General features: G+C 39.0%; 1 protein-coding gene across 1 annotated transcript in view; it reads right to left on the bottom strand.

Moving 5' to 3' along the window:
• LOC129699631 (F-box only protein 11) overlaps positions 1-26204 on the bottom strand; it is a 95226-nt gene that overhangs the window by 1257 nt on the left and 67765 nt on the right. Inside the window, exons 6-22 of the mRNA XM_055639602.1 lie at positions 25208-25291; positions 24993-25125; positions 21516-21622; positions 21313-21424; positions 19139-19245; positions 18916-19053; positions 13045-13262; positions 12878-12963; positions 12694-12788; positions 11784-11906; positions 11611-11696; positions 8515-8591; positions 8261-8404; positions 4489-4599; positions 2041-2148; positions 1274-1382; positions 1076-1174 (exon numbers count right to left, since the gene is read on the bottom strand). Of these exons, the coding sequence (XP_055495577.1) occupies positions 1076-1174; positions 1274-1382; positions 2041-2148; positions 4489-4599; positions 8261-8404; positions 8515-8591; positions 11611-11696; positions 11784-11906; positions 12694-12788; positions 12878-12963; positions 13045-13262; positions 18916-19053; positions 19139-19245; positions 21313-21424; positions 21516-21622; positions 24993-25125; positions 25208-25291 (1937 nt within the window). The remainder of the gene's footprint in view (positions 1-1075; positions 1175-1273; positions 1383-2040; positions 2149-4488; positions 4600-8260; positions 8405-8514; positions 8592-11610; positions 11697-11783; positions 11907-12693; positions 12789-12877; positions 12964-13044; positions 13263-18915; positions 19054-19138; positions 19246-21312; positions 21425-21515; positions 21623-24992; positions 25126-25207; positions 25292-26204) is intronic.

Below are 26204 nucleotides of genomic sequence, written 5' to 3'. Positions count from 1 at the left end.
TCTTCATTGATGATACAATTGCTGATGGTAGTAGCATAACAAATTCTGAAGTGTATAGACTCATCCTATCTGTTCAAGTTCAAACAAATGCCTCCAAACATTGGCCGGCGACTCATTCTACAGCAAGATCCCAAACATGCTGCTAAAGCAACAAAAGAGTTTTTCAAAGCTAAAAATGGTCAATTCTTGAGTAGCCAAGTCAATCACCCGATCTGAACCCAATTGAGCATGTATTTTATTTGCTGAAGAGAAAACTGAAGGTGACTAGCCCCCAAAACATGCATAAGCTAAAGATGGCTGCAATACAGGCCTGGCAGAGCATCACCAGAGAAGACACCCAACAACTGGTGATGTCCATGAGTCGCAGACTTCAAGCAGTCATCGCATGCAAAGAATATGCAACAAAATACTAAATACGACTACTTCCATTTACATGGCACTGCTGTGTCCCAAACATTATGGTGCCCTAAAATGGGGGGACTATGTATAAACACTGCTGTAATTTCTACATGGTGAAACCAAAATATTTAAAAAAAATGGCCTTTTATTAAAACCTGACAATGCGCACTTTAACCACATGTGATTTTTTTTCTAATACAAATCTCAAATTGTGGAGTATAGAGGCAAATAAATAAATAAATGATGGGTGGGTCTTTGCCCCAAACATTATGGAGGGCACTGTAGAACAATTGCACTAAACAAAACGGACAGAAGTTTAGGGTTAATATGAGGGGGAACTTCTTTACCCAGAGAGTGGTGGCGGTGTGGAATGAGCTCCCAGTGGAAGTGGTGGAGGCAGGTTCATTGGTATCATTTAAAAATAAATTGGATAGGCATATGGATGAGAAGGGAATGGAGGGTTATGGTACGAGTGCAGGCAGGTGGGACTAAGGGGAAAAAAATTTGTTCGGCATGGACTTGTAGGGCCGAGATGGCCTGTTTCCGTGCTGTAATTGTTATATGGTTATTATATGGTTAAACAAATATCCTGGAAGGCTATTTGCCCACTTGAAACACAATCTCTACTAACGTTCATGGTCTGCAGTTAGTGACGGTTTGGCTCCACAGTACTAACCTATCGTGTCTAATGAATTCCACATCATGTCCTTGATGGCATTTTTTAATGCAATTTACACAGATTGCATTTCGATCTGTTGTATTGCAGGTATGACACCTGGGGGAAAATCAAAAGAACAACTGGTATTGAAACTTAAATTCAAAACAGGAGACTTAAATAATTGAAAAATATTTCCAGATATTCCACAAAATTTACCTGTAAAAATCGTGCATTGGGTAGCTGGTGTAACTGGATATCTTGTACAAGCATTGGCCCCTATTAACAGCCTTCTCAATGGCATCTTGATTGTTCATTATTTTATTATCTTAAAAGAGAAAGAGCCATCATGTTACATAAGCAGATAATCAACCCCTCAGACCTTCTTGATTAGGTATGGAACTACATATTTTCTGTTTTTGCTGCCTATTCTAGCATTGGATTAACAGCATTTGATTTCACAGTGACTGTTTAACTCGCTGTCAGTAAAATTGATATCCACTTAATTTCATTTTCTTGGTTTTTATCCTCTTCCATTATTTTTAAAAAAATTAAAAAATATAAATATGCCAAAATGGATAATGAGTATCCTGGTTTATAATTCCACCAGTTTCTCCAACTATATTGGAATCACAAAAGACAAGGGATTGGACCTAAAACATTGACCGTCTTTCTGCTGAATTTTAAAACTACATATTCATTCCCTTGCCCCAACCCTGTAACCTATTCTCTTACACATGCCTATTAACACCCCGCTGACCCCTGTTCTTTCACCATCAACCTACATCAGGGATAATTTGAAGAGGCCAATAACCTAACAAGCAATATGCCTTTTGGGAAGTAAGAGGAAACTGGAACACAATGAGAAAACCTGTAGTCAGAGAGTGAGCAAATTCTCCTTATTCTTGTATCCAATACATCCCATTTTATAAGTAAATACAAAACGTTATCATTTAACTCTAATAAAGGAAAAACAAGTTTTATACCTTTCATTGAAACATTCACACCAGATGCCAGAAACAACCCTCCAAACCGGTTGTTGAATATCTGATTGTTTTCTAAAGTAGCTGTAGCATGATTTGTTATTTCAATACCTGCAAAATAAGAGCAACGGTTAAATGCAACTGGAACTCTAAATTAAGTAGGTTCTGGACATTCTAGTAAATTAGGTTTTTAATGCATTTGAGGTAAATTATTTGATCCAATATTGCTTCAATTAATTGCATTGGAATTTAGATTTGCAGTCCATCAATGCATTTGGAACTTAGTCTGTGATGATACTCCAGGGTAATAATTTACTCAGCTAGAATGAATGCACCTTGGATTATGAGGGGAGAGAAAACAGGCAGGAAGAGAGTCATTCAAAAGCCAGACTTCGGAGATACAGCATGGAATCGGGCCTGTTGGCTAACCAAGTCCGCGCCAACTATCGATCACCCCATACACTAGCACTATCCTACACACTAGGGACAATTTACACTTTACAGAAGCCAATTTACGCTTTGCAGAATGTCGGAGGAAACCGCAGCTCCCAGAGAAAATCCATGTGGTCACAGAGAGAACGTACAAACTGAACAGACAGCACCCATGGTCAGGATCAAACCTGGGTCTCTTGCACTGAAAGGCATCATTCTACCGCTGAGGCACTCTGTGCCACCCCAAAGAGTCAAGGACAATCTGCACAATCAGATCAGCACAGCAATAAAAATCAGCACCCTTTTATAAATAGGTGGTTGTTAATGCTTGCGGTCTTTGAACATGACAGTGCATTTACCTGGACACCAGTATCCCAACCACTCAGGGTACAGAAGTAGAAAGATTCGGTATTCCAGCCAGCCTGCACTTTACTGAATCAGGCTTCAACTAGGAAAAAATAAAATTATGCCACCTCCTAAGTTCAATGGAAATTGCTGCATGCAACACTGAATCCCAGTTCCTGTGTTCACCAAAGTTTAACCATTACTTGGAGCTGCTACTTTATGAAACACCAAGATAGCCAGCAACAGTGCATGATAAATATGGTTTCCGGTAGGCGGCGCGGCTCTGGCCAGCAGCGGCCTCTGCAGCCTGTCCGCGTTTTATTATTTTTTGTCTGTGTTTTTATGTAGTTTTTGTTATTTTATGTTGGGGTGTGTGTGTGGGGGGATGGGGGGAGGGGGGAAACTTTTGAATCTCTCCCTGCACTGGAGACCCGACCTTTTCTCGTCGGGTCTCAGTTGTCGTTGAGGCCGCAACGAGGAGCGGCCTCCAACGGGAAGAAGCCGGGGACTCTGGTGCCGACTCACCGTTGCCGTCGCGGAGCTGGCCGAGACCGGAGCGGGTGGAGCGGTGGAGGAGCGCTGCTGCTGCTGCTGCTGCGCTGCCGATGCTGCTGCTGCTGCGATTCGGAGGCTGCTACTGCGGGTCTGCGGACGGCGGCACCGGGAGCCCGCGGATCCCTGGAGGGAGACCGCTTTTCGGGGCTCCTGCAACGGCGAATTCTCCCGCCCGTGTTGCGGGGTTGAAGAGCTCCTGGAGCGGGGCCTGACACCACTGCCCCGCGCGGCTGGAATGGCCGCGGGACTTTGCGAGCGCACACCGGGGGCTCCAACACCAAGACCCGGTGTGCGACCTCGCACCACCCGGCGTGGCTTTAATGGCCGCGGGACAATCGCCATCGCCAGCCGGGGGCTTTGACTTTGACTCTGACATCGGGGGGGGGGGGGGGGGAGAGTGCAGTGGAGAGATAAGTTTTTTTGGCCTTCCATCACAGCTATGTGATGGATGTTTATGTAAAATGTAATTATGTTGTGTCTGGGGTCTATTTGTGTGTAATGTATGGCTGCAGAAACGGCATTTCGTTTGGACCTCCAGGGGTCCAAATGACAATTAAATTGACTCTTGACTCTTGACTCTTATCTGGTTCTGTAAAACTTGACACACAATTTTGTTTTTCTGAGACTTTTAACTTTTACAATTTACACGCAAGTGAAAAGAATGGACTGGACAATACATGAATACACAAAAATACAAGAAGGGAGCATACAAATTGATAAAGGAGATAGTGGAAGGAAATTGGATGTATTAAAAGTGTTTATTTCAGTGGCTTAAAATTACTCTAGCAATTATTCCTGCTAATTGAGTTTCTTTACTAAGGCAATATAAATGTGCTTTAAAAATCACAAATATTTTTCATCCAGAACACCATTCTAACAGTTTCTTTAGAGGGATGAGCATTACATCCCATAATCTCCATTGGACAGCATGGGAGATAGCTAAAAAAGAGCAGAGGTAAATAGTCATAATTTTATCAGAATTCAGTCTTTGTACTAGAAACCGCATATTGTGCTGCTTCCTCCCTTCAAGCCAGTTTTATAATTGAATACATTCTTTCATATTAAATAACATCCGATTAAGATAAATAAGTTGACCACAGATTAGATTAAGTAACAAACCTGCTGCAAATCCATCAAATATCCTGTTCTTCCGTAACACAGGATGACTGTTTGTGCTGATAAGGACACCAGCTTGAGCATTCCTGAATATATCATTTTCTTCAAGAAGTCCTACAAATAAAAGTGATGCATAATATAGTATAATGTCACAAAAGTCCATAGCTTTATGACAATCCCCAACCATTTTGCAATTAAAACCTTTATGCAAATCCTTGAATATCCTCCAGATCCATCAGAGGGGTTGACTAATCAATGACAATGTCCTTTTCCAGGTCAACATCACCAGCAGCGAGGCACTCTCTTAGCTCAGATGGGCAGGCTACATCTGCATTCCCAATACCAGATGCCCAAAATAAGCGCTCAAACTACACGATAGCAAGAGATTTCAAGGCAGACAGAGAAAAGGTTTTACGGATGTTCCCAAAGTGTGAGAAGTTGCAGCATCCTCACCCACCTCTGGCCAGAGGGCCAGGCTTGATCATTTCAATGGTCTTTCTCACTGTGATTTTTCTTGTTTCAGTTCAAAGTTCCAACTAAAATTTCTGTGAACCAATCATATTCATATTTGAATGACATGCTATTAACCAGATATTGTTACCTACCCCATGCTACGTAATTAAAGCATGTGTGGTCAATTCTTGTTTCAAAGCAGAGTTGGGGCAAATTGTTTAGAAGACAAGAGTGCTAGAGTCGCCCAGCGGGTCAGGCTGCAACTCAGCAGAATATGGATTAGTGCCATTTCAGGTTGTGACTCCCATTCAGACTCTTTGTGTGGTGGGGGGAAGGGGAGGAGGAGAAGAAAGCTGGTGGAGAAGAGGGGCAGGACAAAGCCTGGCAGGCCAGGACAACACAGGCCAGGAGAGTATTTTCATAAGCAGATGGTTGGGCAAAGGCCATAGATAAATAGACTGAAGTTATAAATTGTGAAGTTAGAAGAAGGAATGTAGGGAGAGAGGGAGAAAGAAGGGGGGTGGTTATATGGCAAAGGAAGGGCGAGGGGGAGGGTTATGTAGTTACCATAAATTGGAGAATTCAATGTTCATACCATTGGGCTGTGGGCTAGCCATATAAGGTGTTGCTTTTTCAGTTTGCATATGGCTTCTCTCTGGCAATGAGGGAGACCCAGGGCAGAAAGGTCAGCAAAGGAATGGGAAGAGGAATTAAAATGGATAACAACTGGGAGATCCTGCAGGCCTTGGCGGACTGAATGCAAATGGTTGGCAAAATCGTTGCCGGGTCCAGAATAACAGTTGTTATTTTGCATATTTCAATATCCAGTGAAGATGCAAAGCCAGATTTGATTTCTCAAGTTAGTATATATTTTTTCTCACATTTCGTTACAACATAGGGGACTGCATTTAAGTCTATGCTGGCTCCCAGAGCATTCACATCATCAGTCCTAACCCCTTCCCCAATTATCTTTCCTGTAACCATTCCCTCGTATGTGCTATACAGAATTTCATGACCAAAAGTAAATTTATTGCAATATATTCTTAAAATTGAGAAAATATGCTAAGCCTCGGGCCAGAATCTCATGTGGAAAATAACCACACCACTTTTTCTCCATTAGACTGCAACTTCCATCAAACACAACTGCAGCTAAATGAAATTCCAGGTGTTGAACTGAGGTGTGCGACTCCTTTTCAGGCTGTACAACTCCCCAGTAAATAGTACAAGTAGAAAATGTTGAATGCTGCAAATCCAAAATTAGGAAATGCTCAGCATGTCAAACAGTGTCTACACAAATGAAATCAGGATAATGATGTGTTTATTTCAGTTTCTCTCTCTGCAGATGCAGGTTACAAGCCAACGGTGTAACTTTCTTGAATTAGTCGGGTTGTTATGGCATTGAAGCAGGTCAAAACCTTTCAAGATAAAGCACCCCACTTGATCGCACCTAAATCATTATCCTAAACATCCATCACCTACAAGGAGTATCTACAATGTACACCATAAATAAAACATACTGCAGTTCCTTACCAAGGCTAGCTTGAAAGGCAGTAGGCACATAGGAACACTACTATGTTATTGTATTGAAAACCTTGCACACCAACTAATAGCCCAGACTGGGGGGGTTGGGGGAACGGAGCAGGAGTGGCAGGGAAAAATGTAAGGATAAGACTAATCACTCGGTAACAAGTGTTTAAGAGGGAACTGCAGATGCTGGAGAATCGAAGGTTACACAAAAAAGCTGGAGAAACTCAGCGGGTGCAGCAGCATCTATGGAGCGAAGGAAATAGGCAACGTTTCGGGCCGAAACCCTTTTTCAGACCGTCTGAAGAAGGGTTTCGGCCCGAAACGTTGCCTATTTCCTTCGCTCCATAGATGCTGCTGCACCCGCTGAGTTTCTCCAGCTTTTTTGTGTAACACTCGGTAACAAGCATGTTTCCTTTATCAACATCAAACGTCTTCTGTGGTGCTCTAAAAGGAGCATTGTATAGAGAATGATGTCATCCCTTGTGACAAATCACATCCTGAATGCTAGTGGTAGAAAGGACCTGGTCAATTTTCCAAGTGAATAAACCTGGAAATGGCAGTATTGTCCTTCACCCCTGTAACGCGATTATGTAATGCACACAACAGCATCCTGTGCAATTGAATTTCCAGGCAACTTGATTCAAATATGATTGAAAAGTGTTCAATTTATCAGCACCAATGAATGTGAGGAGACCATTTATTGGTTGCAGTGTGATGTTTGCTTCATTTGTTACTTGCAGGGCACAAACAAATGAGCAATCATTGGTTGTTGTGTTTAAGACAATTTAGAAGCTAAAACTGGCAACAAAGAAATTTACGAGATACCACATTTTAGCTTAAAATAGATGGTGGGAATGTTTTTTCCCCCCATTTATAATGCTACCTATTACTTCTAACCCAAATGTATCCATTGTTTTATTGTTAAATGTATAAAATTAAAAAAAGAAAATAAAGACTTTTACTGTTACTTATCTAGTTCTCCTTATGTTGATGCAACAAACAGATTATTTTTGAAGTGCACGGAGAAGTGCATGAAGTTTGAAGGAGATGTGGGGGATACGTTTTTAATTACCTACAGGCTGGTGAGTGCCTAGAATGTGTGGCCAGGGGTAGTGGTGGAGGTAGATACAATAGTGGCATTTAAGAGACATTTGGATAGGCACATGGATATGCAAGGAATGTAGGGATATGGATTATATACAAGTAAGAGTTGGGCTTGGCACCATGTTCGGCACAAACATTGTGGCCCACGGGCCTCTTCCTGTGCTGTATTGTTCTAAGTTCTATAACTTGGTTTTGCATCAATAAGGGCTCCAAGACATTACAACATTTCGTTTAGAATGCAACTAAAAGTAGTTTGACTTCAAATTTGCAACACTTGCAAAAACGTGAGAAGCTATAATTCAAAAATATGATAGTACACAGGCACGTCTCCATGTATGCCACAGTTCTCGGACTTCAGGAAAATCAAGCCTACTCGAGAGGTCTCGACAGCAAGCAGGAAACTCGATTGTTAAAGGCCTTTCATAAGAATATTAAATATTCTTGTTCTAACCTGACGTATTCATTTTACTGGTAACCCACAGGAACCCCAAAGTAATTTCCCTCTTCTGCTCCAAGGAAAAGGAAGTATATTTTGGAAATGTTTTATTTGCCTCACTGACAGCAGTTAACACACCACAAGCCGTGGATCATACCAGACCAGAACCAGGGTTCAAAGCTTGATAGCAGACAGACTGCCCTTTGGGAAGCTAAACTGTGCAATTTATTTTAAATCTTAAGCTAGAAATCTTACCCCTGCCTCCGTTAAATATGCAGATACCCCCGTCACGGCCATCATGGATTTTGTTCCGTCTGAGTGTGGGGTTACTGTCTGTTTTAATCCAAACACCGGCCATTGCATTGTCAAATATTTCATTATCTTCTATAAACCCAAGACCTGTATTAATTGACATCAAGAAATATGTTCATTTGGATCTGAAATAAAGGTGGAAAATAAAACACAACATAAAATCACTGAATCAACCTGGAACCACATTGGACTCTTACCAGAATTGTATACAAGAATGCCTCCATTCTGTCCTCCCCAGATTTTGTTGCGTCGAATCTTAGGGTTGCTTCCAGTTCTGTGAATCACAAGGTTTAAACGAGGCTATGACTGATATCATACCACTGTACTTAAAATAAATATTTTAGACAAGTAAAGTATAATTGTGGCCATCAAGTGTAATACTAGAAATGTTCTTATATAAAGTCTAAAACTATCCACAGTACAAACACATTGTAAATGTCAACATGGAGTAAATCTAGTATATTATTTATAGAGAATAGGAAGAAGGCAAAATTATTAATGGTAAATCTTAAATAACAAAAATTGCCTCAAGCCTGAAAAGCTTATCATTTCTTATTTAAAATTTAATTTACGACAAAGTCTTTTATCACTGCGAGTATACTATGAGAATTGACCTACCATATTGCGGTATGAGGAAAAAAAAATTCTGGAAGATAAAGTACACTATAGAATATAGTGACATGCAATTAATAGAAATAATAATCATACATTGTAAAATTCTGCTTTTTCCATGCTGTATAATTAGCACTTCAAAATGTACAAAACAAATAAAAATGAACACAACCACAAACAAAAGGGTGCTATGTTCAGTCCACAGCACATTCTCAGTTAGCAGATCATAACCAAAGCAATGGGAAGGTGCTTGAGTAGGAAGCACGCCAGAGGTCTTGATCTGCTATGCAAAGTATGACTGAACTTCGGTCCGATGCTCACAACAGTCAAGGTAGACACAAAAAGCTTGAGTAACTCAGCGGGGCAGGCAGCATCTCTGGAGAGAAGGAATCAGGTCGAGACCCTTCTTCAGTCATGACAGTCAATACCTACTGCCACTGTCCAGGCAACTTATGAGATATGTAAAAATGAATCTAGCATTGATATTCACTATTTATACATCTCAGTACTTCCAGGGAAAGGAGAAAGCAACAACATTTGGTCAAAACATTCAAACTCAGTTTTGTCAGTAGTTTTGGTCTCCAAATCTGAGTACAGAGAAGGCTCACCAGACTGATTCCTGGGATGTCAGGACTTTCATATGAAAAAAGACTGGATAGATTCGGCTTGTACTCGCTAGAATTTAGAAGATTGAGGAGGCATCTTATAGAAACTTACAAAATTCTTAAAGGGTTGGACAGGTTAGATGCAGGAAGATTGTTCCCGATGTTGGGGAAGTCTAGGACAAGGGGTCACAGTTTAAGGATAAAGGGGAAATCCTTTAGGACCGAGATGAGAAAAACATTTTTCACACAGAGAGTGGTGAATCTCTGGAACTCCCTGCCACAGAAGGTAGTTGAGGCCAGTTCATTGGCTATATTTAAGAGGGAGTTAGATGTGGCCCTTGTGGCTAATGGGATCAGGGGGTATGGAGAGAAGGCAGGTACAGGATACTGAGTTGGATGATCCGCCATGATCATATTGAATGGCGGTGCAGGCTCGAAGGGCCGAATGGCCTACTCCTGCACCTGTTTTCTATGTCTCTATGTCAATGTGCATCTGAAATATAATAATGGAGAATGCAGTACAGCTTATATTTTATGCTATTGGCATTCTGAATAATAAAATTGTTAAAAGGGTTTCAGATGGCGACAAAAATCATTTCTGAATTAACAAATTAGAGATACACCAGAGTGAAATCTCTCATGAAGGTCCTCAAGACCCCGTCTGACTTCCAGGAAGCAGATGAAGGGTGAATGGGGAGATCTCACACTTGTCTGAGTCAAAATCTGCAATCCACTTATTCACCCATTTTAATCCGTGATTTCTAAACAGCCTCTTCCAATTCCTCTGCCACCCCGCTATCTTTTGAAAATGTTTCCATTTACACAGAGTTCATATATTCTAAATTAGGCACAGTCATGCAACTTCTAAAACATGGGGCAGATCACAGTAGGTGTTCTCAACCACAACAAAATTACAGCATTTGCCCAGAACAAGGCTGCACTCTGCAGTTGAATAAGCAAAATAGCATGAGCAGAAAATATAATAGGACAGTGGCTTTACTGTACTGAACTACAATCCACAATGCTGTCATTCTTTTACTGTAAAGGGACTTAAATTGTGTTAGGTAAAAAGTGCAACGGTGCCCAGGGAAGACTTTTTGTCCTTTTCATGATTCTACTTATCATTCACTCCTCTGTTTATGTACCTTTCCAACCTGATTCAATGTTTTCAATAAAATAACGTGGATTACTATCATCTGAGTAAGTGCATCATATTTCAGAGCCCAGCAATCTGAAGAAATTTAAAAACTATTGACCAGAAATTCCTGGAGATTTTTAATTGCAAGTAATTCAGAAGAAAAGATACCGCGGAAGTGAAAATTGAATTTTCCACTGATTTATTTCATTTCCATTCAGTTTACCCATTTGCAAACACCTTACCTTCCAATGTGTATTGCAAGTGCTTTCACAGATTTTTCTAATAGACAGCTCCGCAATGTTTAGTATAATGCGGCTACCGAGCATTTGTATGTGAAATCCTCTTATGCTGCAATTTCTTGATCTGGTCTGACGCCCCCATTACAGATAAGCCACGCCTACATTGCAGTTACTATATAAAAGTACAAACTGCTTTCTAATTCAATACATCCAAGTGGAAGGCAAATCTTCCTTGGTTTGCGGTGTTCATAATCAACTGCACTGTAAATGTGACAAATTAATCTTGATACAAATCATTTTACAATCTACATTTGCATTGTCACATTGCAAAAACTTTTAAAAAATGTTTCAAACACTGAAATACTAGGAATGCTATTATCGCAGGCTTGGAGAAAAACTGTGGACACAAGTAAAACTTGGCAGATTTTTTTAAATGGTTATTTGCTGTGTAATATGAAACATTCTTTGAAGTTTTTTCCATTGGTACAAAAAAACTATTTGTAGAAAGTAGGACCTAGCAGCCAAAAGGCAATCTGACCGTGCAGTTCGCTTTTTGACTTAAAAAGTAAACAGGGTACACTTTACAGCTACGCGATAAACTACGGATTACTGTGCATAATGTTTTCTTCCCATCTGTACTAACAAGCCAGAATCAAATGTGAAATTTACAACATTGTCTAAGATGAACATGCATCTTACCTGATCTGAACACCTGAGTACATATGATTGTAGATATCATTATCTTCAAGCACTCCATGGCCATTGTCATAGAAGTAAACACCCACCTTACAAAACAAACACTCTTGTCATGGATACTGTAGCATTAGTGACCCACAAGATTCATGAAAACGTCTAACTAAATTGAAACCTACTTGTTTTCCACTATGTATTCTGTTTCGCCGTAGCACTGGCGTACTTCCTGTCGTTACCCACACACCTGCCAGGGTATTACTGTATACTTCATTTTCTTCAATTACACCTTGCCCTTTTTCATGCTTAACAGAAGTCAATAATTTGGAAATTAGTGCAGACTGCCAATACACATTTCTCATCATTTGTGACACTACAATAATTTAGAAAGCAATGTATGCTCAAAATTTTAAAGTAAAGAGTGTCAACTTGTACAGAATTATACAAAACTCATTCCCGCCAGTCCACCTCCCTTAAACAGATTTTAGTTTGCTGTGCACCATTCTTTTGTTGATCATATTTCTGATCCCTTTAAAAGAATTAAGGTACTGTGGCAAAAACAGTACATTGGTTTTCCTGGAACAGCAATTGCAATTACCGACATTTAAAAAAATCACATTGTTACAACGGGAAAATACGTTGTTTTCAGTTATTCAAAGAACCATGTACCATTTCTACAAACATTCAAACATAAAATTCTAGAAAAAAGGCCTATTAAGAGTATGTAGTAAGTGTATGTGTACTAAGACAGTGGAAATTATAATCATCTGTATAACAATCACACGCACATTTTAGTCACATTTTATTTTTGCAATATTAGTTTTCCGGATTATGCTTTCTTTACTCTACTTGACAATTCATTCAACAGAAATTCATAAAAGCAGGAAAAACAAAAAAGTTATCACTGAGATTTTCATGTTATAAATCGTTAACAGGATGGTTAAGAAACATTTACAAATTTAACTTCCACATACTACGGTACCTCAAAGAAAATAAAATCAGGATAATTTAATTTTCTTTTAAGGCTCAGTTTAATCTTACCAATCCACTATTCCCATGCCTAGATCAGCAATGTCCTCATTACAGACTTACCACATAAATACCTCCATGTTGACCATCATGAATTTTATTTTGACGGACAATTGGACAACTATTTGTTCGAATCTGTATTCCAGCTAATGCATTCCCTACAATAAAAAAGGTGCCATTTTTAACCACTGTATACCTAAAAAGTAAAAATGCAAAAGCATAAAGGCATTTATATTCCACAACTTACCATAAATGTCATTTGCCTCTATAAGGCCTCTACCATCTCCAAAGATGTAAACCCCACCCTGATTTCCATTAAAAATGGAATTTCCCCTAGGCAAAGAAAGGAATAAATAAACATTAACACGTCTAGAACATTTATTTTGCTAAGTATAATGATAGTCAAAGGCTTACCTAATTGTTGGATCACTGTTTGATGTAATCCATACACCAGCAAAATTATTTGCATATATTTTGTTCTCTAAGAACTGTCCTCGTCCTTTCTCATGAACATAAATTCCTCCTGTTTGACCATGATGGATTTCACATTTAACCACGGTAGGATTTGCATAGGCTTTCACCTCAAAACCAGCTATTCGATTACGATGAATGTTACAGCTTTCAAAGTAACCCTGAAACAAATAAAACCAATATTCTATGATCATTTGTGGTGAAAGTATAAATATGAAGTGCACTGACTATAAATATAATTACAGCATTTTGCTGTGTGACTTACAGATGCTGGAAGAATCAAAACTCTAATCACAAAATACCTCCCTCTCCTCCAAGTCTATTTTTTAAGTTTAGGTTTGAAGGAAATAGAAGATACTCTCATACTCTCACTTTTCCCACAAAATATACAAAGGGTTTTTATAATTTGCTTCCTGAGATACTGTTGGATCAAGATGCAGGTTCAGCCATTTTGTTTCATTAAAGTGAGTGGTAAAATTCCACACCAATATGAGCTGCAAACTTTAGACAGTGTTTGCCTGAGCAAGCAGCAAAGTGCTACCCCAAACAGAATGATGGAGGCAGTCTACAATCAACCTCAAAATCTAAACTCTAGATCAAATGCTAGATAATTAAATCATTAAATTTGAACCACCGTGTGTTTGTTCACTAAGTTCAGTGGAAAAGGAATCAAAATTCAACTTTTTAATCAGAAATTACCCATTTAAGTTCCCTGCCAGAAGCTTTTCACTGTACCTCAATACACGTGACAATAAACTAAACTGAACTACCAAAACATATCTTACAGGGCATCACTCTACTTTTTCTCTGGATGACAGAATACATCTAGGAGATAATCAAAGCACTTAAAAAAAAAAATCAAGTTTAAGTAAGTCTCACTTAAAGCATTAAACCGCTGCCCTTCAACTTGTGTTTCCCAATACAAATTTCACAAATCGTTATCTTCTTCTACGGGTACCATCCAGGATTACTGTCTATTACGATGGCGAAGTTTGAATGTTTGCAATAAGTGTCAATTTTATTGAATACTATCCTAATTTTTGTAACTGCAATAAAACTAACGAATACTAAGTCATGAATGAAGCAAATCTTCTTCTACCTGAATACTGGGAACCTTAGCTCCTAATTATACCTGTGTTGTCTTCTCACTTACATCAGCTCAAATAGTGTGCAATATGACTCTCCTGTTTCACCCAGAGCTAACTATAAAATCCCACGTGGCTACTGTTCCCTTAAGAGGCTAATTTTACATTCACAACACTGCCATAAACATGCAGAATCTCGCATCACTTAATTTTGACACCTCCCATGGCACCCCCAAATACACATTATCCTTAACACAGAAAGAGTCCACTTGAACTACTGAGCCATGCCAACTCTTTACAAGCCTCCCGACATTAACTTCACACAAATTCCAGCCTCATCTAGAATTTCACATTAACCTCCCACTTGCAATACCATCTCCATTCTGCAATGCATCGATCCAAAATTTCTAGTTCTCAATCCACATCTAAGAATCCCATGAAAACTTTAGAAAATACTTAATCACTATTATCTATTATCCATGTCCTAACTTTCATTTGCAATTATGTCAGCTCAAACCAAACCTTTTCAGCATTACACTTACATTTCCTTTTTTTAAATCCCACTACCTACTAAACCCTGTACAACTTTAAGACAAACATACTGCAAATGCATTGTGTGAATTCATAAGTTATTTTTCCCAATCATTCCGGGACATTTGATTTGATCTTCTGCCACCGAGTCATTTTCCATGGACATTGCACGGATAAGAAAGGTTTGAGGGAAATTAGCAAAATGCAGGTAAATAATGCTGGTCCAGATGAGGCATCTTGATCGGCATGGACGAGTTTAGCCAAAGGGCTTGTTTCCATGCTCTATGACTCTACATTAAGAATATTCAAAATTAAAGTTAGCAGATGCTAATCAGAACAGGAATCCTCAGCCTATCCATATTTTGTCCAGTTGCAAACTAATTCGGTCTTTAAGTCCTCTTACCTGTACTGCAGTTGCTGTACCAGACTGTTTAAATCTGGGAGAATAATAAGTACAAAAAAGTTTTTTTTTTTTTAAATGGGTGCATGCAGTTTTTTTTTTTTTCATACGTTTTATTTGTCCAGATTATTTTTCCCTCAGGAACTATGGTGTCCATAATACACTTTCAATCTGTTTCGCTTTTGGTAGCGATAAACTGAAGTGACAACACTGATAGCTATTGTTTCTTTTCGCTCACTTTGGGAACTGGCATATACAGCGAGTAACTGCTTTCCAAAGCAACTAATATACCACACATTAATTAAGACAAAACCAAATGCTATTTTAATATAGCTGCTTCCCTGCTAAAACTATGAGGCGATGAAAATAATAAAGCAGACAAGGTTTATTGACTAACAATGCTATTAATTATGTAATTCAGTTTCCAATACGTTGAAAAATAACAAATGAACCAAGTTTGGTTGTCAGCTTTGTAATAATACAGTACAAGGACAATACTAGTTTCTTTAAAATTATATAATTGGAGCATTTCACTCATATACTGGAGTAGAAATCCCAAATAAGTGAAGGAAACATTTTCAAAACATTTCCATTGGAAAGCCATTGTGAAATTTATAAAGCCAAGGATGCATCAAAATCTGCTTTTAGCGTGAAGAAAAAGTCTGGACTTTTGTTTATATTGTAAATAACTGTATTCTGGCAAAACAATATTTTCTAACTTTCTTGCATGCTATTTAAAATCATAACATTGTTTTGCTAATTAAACATTGGTACGTAAATTTGTTAAGGAGTGGATGAGTTTAAAATAAACGGTTAGATTCAGCAGCAGTGCATATTTTGGATGCCCACCATGTTCTAAAACTATGTAATTTAATGATGTCTTGGAAAAGGTGAACGTTTTCAAAATAACAAGACCCCCTTGTGAACCGTATCTGCAGAAAACATTAATATTTTTGATGAGCAGATCAAAACCACTGTATGTACTTCATGATTGCCATTTCATCTTAAACCCTCTTTTCTGGATCCAATTGAAAGCAAAGAAAAATATTGGACTTTTTGAGGTTTTGAACCACAAGAATCAAAGCCCATGAAAACATAGAAGGAAACCAAAACATAAGAGTCGTGGCAAAAGGCCCTTGAGGAAAATGATGCACCTTTCTATACTTTCAGTTACCTGGCCACAAGGATGTGACAAACCAACCATAAACAACAGATATGGGTGAGATACCTACATAAGGATTTAATTACATTTTGTCCTTTTGCCTCATATCATTAAAACAATCTAAGACAATCACTTAACACAAAATTGGAGCCAATGTATTATGTCAGCTCCTCAGTGCAAAACCTGATTAATAATGTCATCTGATTAATGTGAGAAAATTGAGAGATATGAGAAAAAAAATCAGTTTGTTAGGACTGAAATGTTTTTCTTTCATGCCAGATGCATCATGCATAATTCAGCAAATGCAATTTTATATAGAGTTGCACATTTTCACCTCAAAAGTAAAGGTCAGGTAAAATTATCTCCATGCTACAACCTTTCATCCATTCAACATTTAAGCATATAACTATGGTTAACACAATCATACATCTCAGTTTGAAAGCTGATTCAGGAACATACTACATTTAAGAGCTGTAATTTATGATGGATTTCATTAACAGTGAACATGTGTTCAATATTAAAAGACCTAAATAGAGTGAAATCTTAATTAAATGAAATTGAACAAGTACACTTAGGCTACTATAATTATATATAAAACCATTGCAATGGGTGAAAAACTATAATTGAAAGGCAATTCTTGAGGTCTCAAAATACCTCAGCCCGATAAATATTTACTCATAAAAACTGTGATAATTCTAAGGACCGGATTGATTATGGTAAATGATGAATGACAAGACATCTTATAAAACACATTTCGAGATATAAAAGATACTTTTTCAACGTCAGGTACTTCATTGCTCCAGAAATGACTGAAGAATAATGTCCTATGCATCTTGCTCAAAAAGCACTTCTTGAGTAAAATTTTAATGCATCTAAAACATTTTTATAAGCCACAAGTATAGATGAATACAAACACAGGTTTTGCAAAGTGTGGCAATATCAATACCACTGGTTAAACAGAAATTTGCAATTAAGTCAAGGGATTCTGAAGGAATTGATGTACAAACTCTTCCAGTGGTTATATATGGAAGAACTTTGTTAGGTTTAAAGGAAGTTGCAAACTGATGGAATCGTAATTTAACTTCTCTGAGATCAACATATAGCTTTTGATAGTCTGAAGATGGGTCTCGACCCGAAACGCCGCCCTTTCCTTCTCTCCAGAGATGGTGCCTATCCCGCCCGCTGAGTTACTCCAGCTTTTTTGTGTCTATCTTCGGTTTAAACCAGCATCTGCAGTTCCTTCCTACAATCTAGCTTTTGATGGTAGAACCATTGAAGGCAGACACAAAATGCTGGAGTAATTCAGCAGAACAGGCAGCATCCCTGGAGGGAAGGAATGTGTGAAATTTCGGGTTGACACACTTCTTCAGTAGAACCATTGAGTTGTGTAGCACAAGAACTGGCACTTTGGACCACCAAACCCACCCATTAAAGTTAATCCAATTGTTTAATCTTCTAACATTTCCATCAGCTCCCCAAATATTCTAACATTCATCAACACACTGGGAACAATTTACAGTGGCCAATTAACCTACAAACCCACAGATCTTTGGGATGTGCGAGGAAACTCACTTGGTCAGAGGAAGAATATATACATTATACACAAACAGCACTCAAATTCAGGATTGAACCCAGATCAATGGAACTGAGGCAGCAGGCCTACCAGGTCTCTCACAGGGCAAATAACAAACTGCCAGAGGAACTGGGTTAGACAGCACCTGTGGAAGGAGACGGGACAGATAATATGTGTATTATTTTTCCCTTCCGCAGGGCACCTCAGTCTGAAGAAGGGTCTCGACCCGAAATATTACCCATTACCTCTTTCCATAAATGCTGCCTGTCCCGCTGAGTTACTCGATCTTTTTCTGTCTATAATGGGACAAATGATACTTTGCAACGGGATACTTCTTCAGACTGGTCTATTTTCTTTTACAGATGCCGTCTGAACCAGAGTTCCTCTAGCATCTCTGGTCTCTTGTATCCCCAGTTCCTCCACTCCATTTCCCCTCAAACATTTCACAGAAATAAATTACAAGTCCTTACATTACCTGCTTGAAAATGTTTTACATAGGTCATCTTAGGACTGAAACATGCTAAAATCATCTTGTTAAGAAACAGAAAGTCTAACAGAATAAAACCAATCTAGTCAAAACTTAAATTAGCTCTGTCAGCAAACATACAATTTGTGTTAACAAGGTCATGGCAATAAATAACCTCATGCCAAAAATAATTGGCATGTATCTTGCAAGTATCTTGCTCCTGATTCCAGTCATCAAATGTCAAAAACAGTTATTTTAAGTAAATTAATCACGGCATCAATTGTGTACCAGAAGCTCTGCTGCAGTGGTATAAATATTTGCAAGTTTGTGAAGCTTCAATAAACCATTTCCAGTTGGCATTTAGGAGATTGATTTCCTTCCTTTTGGGGTTGAGAGAGGGGGATAAAAAAGACACATCACCAATAAAAAGCCTAATTGATTGTAATCAACATCCACAGTAACATGCAAAAGCAAATACTTCTAGTTGAAATTCTGATGAATTGCTACATCCCAAGCCAAACATTCATTCTGTTGATTAATTCAGTAATTATCCACTTCATCAGCTATCAAATTCTTATCGAAAGTAGTAAGAGTTACCATGCCATGATCAAATGTGAAGACCCCAACATCACGCCCATGGTGAATTTGATTTCTCCTGATGATAGGATTTCCATGGTTTTTTACCCAGATTCCAGCAAGAGCATTGTTTGAAATTTCATTGTCCTCATAAATTCCCTACGAAATAAAAAGATTATACTAAGCTATGGGTCGAAAACAAAACTGTTCAATAAAAAGTCACTTTCATTATGCACTCTCATACCTGTGCGTGATCTGTAATATATAACCCAACGTTTTCACAATCACTAATGTTGCAGTGCTTGATAGTAGGAGATGCTCCTTGACCACTGACACATACAGCAGAGCCAACTGCAACAAACATAGTAATTCAAATTTCACCATTTCAACAAGAAAGAATGATACCTTGGAATGTATACTAACATGAGGCACATAATAAAATTCAAATTCAGAGTTAATGTACATTATATTTGGATTTCTGAATAGACAAATATTTTATAATACATAACCTGCATTTGTATTTATTTATCATACCAAAGAGACTTCAGACTTGATACAGAAGGAGATATTAAATGAAGAGCTATTTATTACAATGGGACAAATTAAAAGCTAGGTTAAAGTAGGTTAAGATGATCTAAATGAAAAACCCTAAGTGGGCTAATGCTGCTTTAGATGTGGCTCCCACTGTGAGTGACCAGTACAGGAAGAGCACTCATGAAGGGGTTTAAAATGTGGAATTTAAATTAAAAAATTGAGACTTTGGAGACCCCAAATGCCTAAATAAATCAGCATGAAAGGGGCTGTAAGCAAGCAGGATGAATAGCGACGGGATGATTTAGGTACCATTAAATTCACTGGATTGGGATATTGGTCAATAGGGCACTGATAAATTAATGTGTGCAGCTGATGGCTTCAGTGGCAGAGGGGATGAGCTGAAGTGACAATTAATGTTACAGCAGTAAGTCGGAGTGGCCTCTGGGATGGAAATGGCTAGGATTATGTTTTAAAACAACAGCATGTTACAAATGGACTGGTTATCAACTTGAAAATCTGCAAGGAGCCAGAAGATACTATTTCATTTTTAATTGCAGTACCTCCATTTTTAATTGAATGAAGCCAACAAATTAAATGGCTCGATGGTTCTTTATTTTGTAATATTATTTACATATCCAAAGTACACCAATAAAGCAACAGCTGCAAAAATACCCATGATAAGGTACTAGAAACACATGCGCTGACTATAGCAGGGCTCTAATTTATTTCTTTTCCTCACCACCCCACATCTGAAATCCAGTCCCCACCCAGTCCATGATCAAAGTTTGTGTGAAGGGGGATGGGTGGGTGGACATGGGGAAAAATGAGCAAGAGGGTAAAATGGATATATGAACATCATTTGAGGCTGAATTCATGAATATAAGGTCACTTACAACACCCATCATGTACAGATTTTTTTTGGAAGCTGGTGTTTTAATGCACCAAGTAAATGGATCTCACAGACCAATAAAGTGGACGAGGGAGAACAAAAGTAGCTGAGTTGGGGTTAGTGATAAAAGGAGGGAAATGCATTTTCTTTACTATTTCATTTTGTGGCTTATATTTGGTAGAACAGCAGACAAGTTGGGAAAACCTTTAGTTTTGCCAATGCTCAGTCACAAACGCTAACAGTAAAAATTGAGGAAGAATCCCTGCCTGTTTCTATTCGGCTAACATGAACTGAAAGAAGACAAGGCAGAAGAGAAGATGAAGAAAATGGTGAAGCATAAGGTGGATAATAAAGCAGCCTACATTTCTCCATACTTACCCCAAGAATATGAAACTAGCAAGCCATACTATTTAAAATAAAAACTGACAATGCTGGAAACACTCAGCAGGTCAGGCAGCATATATGGAAAGAGAAACAGTTAACGTTTCAGGTCTTTCATCAGAACTGGGAAAGAATGAAAACTATTTTTAGCAGAGAAGGTGGAAGAGGGATGGTGACTAATTATCTAAATGGAATGAAAATGGAAGAAGAAAAAAAAAAAAACTTTTGGTGAACAGAATCAGGAACAGAGAGCAAAGATAAAAGCAGAATGGAACAGAAATAAGAACAAAGATGAGAGATGGGTAATGGGATATTCATGTACGTGACCTGAAACCTTAACTATTTTTTCCAGATATTGCATGACCTGCAGTGTTTCCAGCATTTTGTTTTTATTTCATATTTATTGACTTCCACATACGTACATTGATTTTGTAAATGTTAACAGCACACAAAGTTAAAATAAAATTCAGTAAACACCAGTTTGCTTATTTTATAACAAAAATGTACTAAAGACAGGGCACTCTGTAAATACAAGATAGTCAAAGTCTGAATGTTAGTAGCAAAATAGCTTAAAACACGTTCAGGCTCATTAAGCCGGTAACGGTGATACTGACCTGTGCAAGTACTGCGAATGATACAGTGATCTATTATCGGACTGCAATTCACAGTGATCTCCAAACAATGGTGTGCATTATGGTGCTGTGCTGATTTATCATCAGGATTAAACTAGAATAAAGAAGCGCAGGCTTAAGTACATTGTCCATCGGTTAGTTCTATTATCAAATTATTTCAAACCGATTCATTTCATAGCACTTACCCTAATTGTCATATATCCAACATAGGCATCCTCTGAACCTTCCATAAATACAAAGGTAGAATCCCTAGTATTTTCAATTATAACTTTATCTGCAACTTTGCCTGGTGCTGAAAGTGCATTGAAGCAACACGTTAGCAAAACACTACTGTCCACATAAATGACCTTTTAAATAGTGTATTCCTGCATTGCAGAGGGTCTGTATTCCTAGAAAACCATTGCACCACAAATTTCCGTAATGTAAATCATTTTCCCCAATTGAACCTCATGGTATAAGTGGAGATGCTTTCCAAGGTAAGTTTTTCTCTCACAGCAATGCCCCACAATTTGCAAGGGAGTTCTGATTGCATTGTAGGAAAAAGCAAAAAGTTGCATTAATTTACTAGAAATGGGTTTTTTTATTATTTAAGTAAAAATTACATAATAGAGATTGCTTTGTCTGTTTCTAAAGCAATTCCCTTAAATGGCTGCCTGCTGTGAACCGGCAGCCTTGGTAAACTAGTTCAGTTCTCTGCATACTTTGCAGTGATTTACTTTATTTACCTATCTATCTTTCTGACGAGTTCTGCAAGAATGAATTTTTATTCCATATCTCAAAATTTTGAATGGCGATTTATGAATTCCATAAGTGTAAATATCCATCACCCAAATGGCTGCCCCTTGGGGGGGGTGGGGGGAAGAGGTATAGCATTTAGACGTATTTTGCTAATATCTAGTCCTAACGTGTCAAATAATACAGCACCCATTTCTAGTTAATTAAAACAACTATTTCCTTTTGCCTACAATACAATCAGAACTCCGCTTTTAAATTTATCGAAAATGGTTTTTTTTTAAATAGACCCTGGCTAAACATTTTAGGTCTCACTTATTCAAGACGTTTCTCTTATCTCTGCTCCACTTCTCCAAGTTCATTCTTCCTTTCCGGCCAAGAGACAACAAGCACCAAGAATCAAAAGAACACATGGATAGATGATGCTTCAGGTTGGGACCCAGGGTTCCCCAGAGATGCTGCCTGATCCGCTGAGTTACCCCAGTACTATGTCTTAATTTTGTAAACCAATATATGCCGTTCCTTGTTTCTACTTCACCAGGCACCAAAAAGCCAGCGAGTCTAACAACAGTGGTGGGAAATACTAGATCTATCTGTATTTAGAAAGGCGAGGACAGATGAATGATTGGACACAATGCCCTTTCAAGACAGCGGCTGATTGGACGGGAGGAAACGGATTTATTGATTGGATGGGAATTTTAAGGGAAGCTGGTCGGTGATTGGACACAACCCCCTTAGAGACAGGGGTTGATTGGCCGCCAAATAATCAGGCAAAAAAAATTGACAAATATGAAAACAAAAAAAAAATCGGAATTCCAATTTAAATCGGAAGAATATCATGCCTGATCTGCAGTTCCTTCCTATTGAAGATGAACCCTGGCCCGAAAAAACTCCTAATCCATTCCCTCCACAGATGCCGCCTATTCCTCCAGCACTCTTGTGTTTATTGTTTAACTCTGAAATTGAAGATAGACACAAAAAGCTGGAATAACTTAGCGGGAAAAAACTCCTAATCCATTCCCTCCACAGATGCCGCCTATTCCTCCAGCACTCTTGTGTTTATTATTTAACTCTGAAATTGAAGATAGACACAAAAAGCTGGAGTAACTCAGCGGGAAGGGCAGCGACGCTGGAGAGAAGGAATGGGTGATGTTTCGGGTCGAGACCCTTCTTCAGACTGAACCGAACCCTCGTCGATGAGAGTACTTGTGATTGTCCTGCAACCCCCCCCCTGCCGGATTGCAGGACGGGGTCCAACAGGTCGCACATGGTCTATATCTCTCTAAATCTCTCCATGCCTCCCGTGGGGGCTATGGGTGAGTGGCGTAATATTGTGTTGGGGGACCAGGCCTCCCATGTGACAGGGACCCGACGGGTCCCAGTTGTTCTAGTCTATATTATTTATCGGTATAACAATGTTGACAACATGTTTAGTAAGTTTCAAACAACACTAAAACTGGAGGTGCAGTAAAGGGTGAAAAGTGTGATCCAAGATTCCAACAGGGTGTAGGTGAACTGGAAAATTGGGTCAATGATAGCAGATGGAATTTAACTCAGGCAAGTGCAAAGTGCCGCATTTTAGTAAGTTCGCCCAGGGCACAGTAAACGGTGGGATCCTGGAGAGTGTTGTAGAACAGGGAGACCAAGGGGTTAGAAACATAGAAAATAGGTGAAGGAGTAGACCATTCGGCCCTTCGAGCCTGCACCGCCATTCAATATGATCATGGCTGATCATCCAACTCAGTATCCTGTACCTGCCTTCTCTCCATACCCCCTGATCCCTTTAGCCACAAGTCATGTCTCTACTATTTATTTCATTTCCCTTACATGTTTTTCCTCTACCTGCTAAATTTTTGTAAGGCGCCCATAAATAAAATGTATTATTATTATTATTTATTAGGGCCACATCTAACTCCCTCTTAAATTCGGGTTCAGGCACATAGTTCTCTTGAAATCACTACACAGATAGGCAAGGTGGTGCAGGCAGCGTTTGGCATGGTGGTCTTCATCTATCAGCCATTGAGAACCCGTTGGAATGTCATGATGCAACTGGAGAAGCTTTTGGTGAGACCACGCGTACCACTGTGTACAGTGTAGGAAGGAACTGCAGATGCTGGTTTAAATCGAAGATAGACACAAAAGGGTGGAGTAACTCAGTGGGACAGGCAGCATCTCTGGAGCGAAGCAATGGGTGATGTTTCGGGTCGAGACATTTCAAATCTGAAGAAGGGTCTAGACCCGAAACGTCACCCATTCCTTTTCTCCAGAGATGCTGGCTGGCCCGCTGAGTTACTCCGGCTTTTCGTGTCTATCTACTGTGTACAGATCTGGTCATACAGCTATAGGAATTTCAGAGTGTAATAAAAATGGACAAGGTTCTGACTGGAAGGCTTTTTATAAAGTGGGACTGGATAGGCTGTGACATTATCCTTGGAGGTGACCTTATAGAGGTATATAAAATCATGAGAAACGTACATAAAATGGATAGGTACGATCTTTTTCCCTGGTATGGGAACCAGAGTCTAAAAGTAGAGGGCAATGATTTAAGGTAAGAAAATAAAGAATTAAAAGGGACCCAAGGGACAACCCCCCCCCCCCCCCTGGGGCACACCAAGCGCGCATTACGTGCATGGCACGACGCGCACGTCGTGAGATGTAAATGATGCCACGTAAACGACGCGCAAATGACGCCCACAGTGGGACAGGCTCTTTAGTTGCATTGACGAGTTGCGCCAACAAGCTTTTCTGTGCTGTATATCTCTGTGACTTTATGACCTTAATTAGCACTGTAAACTGATGAGGAATTCAGCCATATTATACTTTAAACTATGAATTATGGAAGGGAAACAGCCCAACATTAATTAAATATCCAAACCGTCAAAACACAACTAATATATTTAAATGCCATTTTTTTTGCTTTGCACATTTACCTGCACCAATCATAGTAATAGGGGATTCGATATAGATCCACTCATCAGTGTATGTACCAGAGTGTACAAAGATAAGGCCATCAAAATGAGCTTCCTGAACACCTCCCAAGGCATCTTCAATTGTATCATAATACTATCAAGGAGAAAATAAACACAATTTAGCTCAAGTACTACATGTTTTTGTAGTGTAGATTCTGAGAAAGAGCCATTCTTACCAACATATTTTCTCTTCCTTTATACCTTGCTGTACTACTGTAAAAGTGTTCTGCAAATCCAGGCTTTACGTGAGCTCCTTTATACTAAAATGCAAAGTGAAAAACTAGTAAAATATTAATGCATGACAGCATTTCAGTTAGAAGTCCGATCAAAGCTCAAAACAAATACTTCCTATAATGGAATCATTTGTACTGATAATCATCATCGCGTCAGACCAAAACAAACCAACACACAACCAAAGATGTTTAATATTCTTTAGCAGAACCTCCCTGTTTAATACACAAAAAAACCAACACAAATGCCAGAGGAACACACAAGGCTAGGTAGCATTTGCTGGGGCAAACAAACAGATGATATTTTCAGTCAGGACTGTTCTTCAGTCGCCACTGCAGACCCCACTTTCCACCTATAACTTGGCAGACTGTCTCTCCCCCACCGGCTCCCACACCCCATTTTTTTTCTCCAGATTTCGCCTCCCTACTACAAGCAGTCTGAAGAAGGGTTCTGGCCCAAAACGTCATCTGTGCAATCCCTCCACAGATGCTGCCTGACTCCCAGTTGCTCCGGCACTTAGTGTTTTGTTTAAGAGTCTGCCACTTGCAGTTCCTTGTGTCCACACTCTGAAGTTTATTGTTTTACTTAATTAGAAATAATTCCTGCATCTTTCTCCAAAGTTCATGAGCTGCGGACATTAATCCCGGTTTTAGCCAGCTTGAATGGCTTACATGTTTTAAGACGGTGTAAAAATGATTCATGTTGGATTTATGTTTAATTTAATCTTGTGTGCTGTTAACACATTACATCAGGGGATATGATTACATTTCATGCCCATCTGTGATCTTCTATTTTCTGCCTCACTCATCTTTCGCTTTTCTCTTCTGTGGCTTATTCCATTGATATCTCTCCTGTGATGCTTTTTTGTTCAATTTCCATTCTATTCAGGTAAATAGACAGGCTTACTAGTTTCATATTCTTGGAGGGAAAGAGGGAAATGCA

Source organism: Leucoraja erinacea, chromosome 8 (genome assembly GCF_028641065.1).
Source record: "Leucoraja erinacea ecotype New England chromosome 8, Leri_hhj_1, whole genome shotgun sequence".
Classification (NCBI taxonomy): Eukaryota; Metazoa; Chordata; class Chondrichthyes; order Rajiformes; family Rajidae; genus Leucoraja; species Leucoraja erinaceus.
This window is presented reverse-complemented; position numbering and strand designations above follow the sequence as displayed.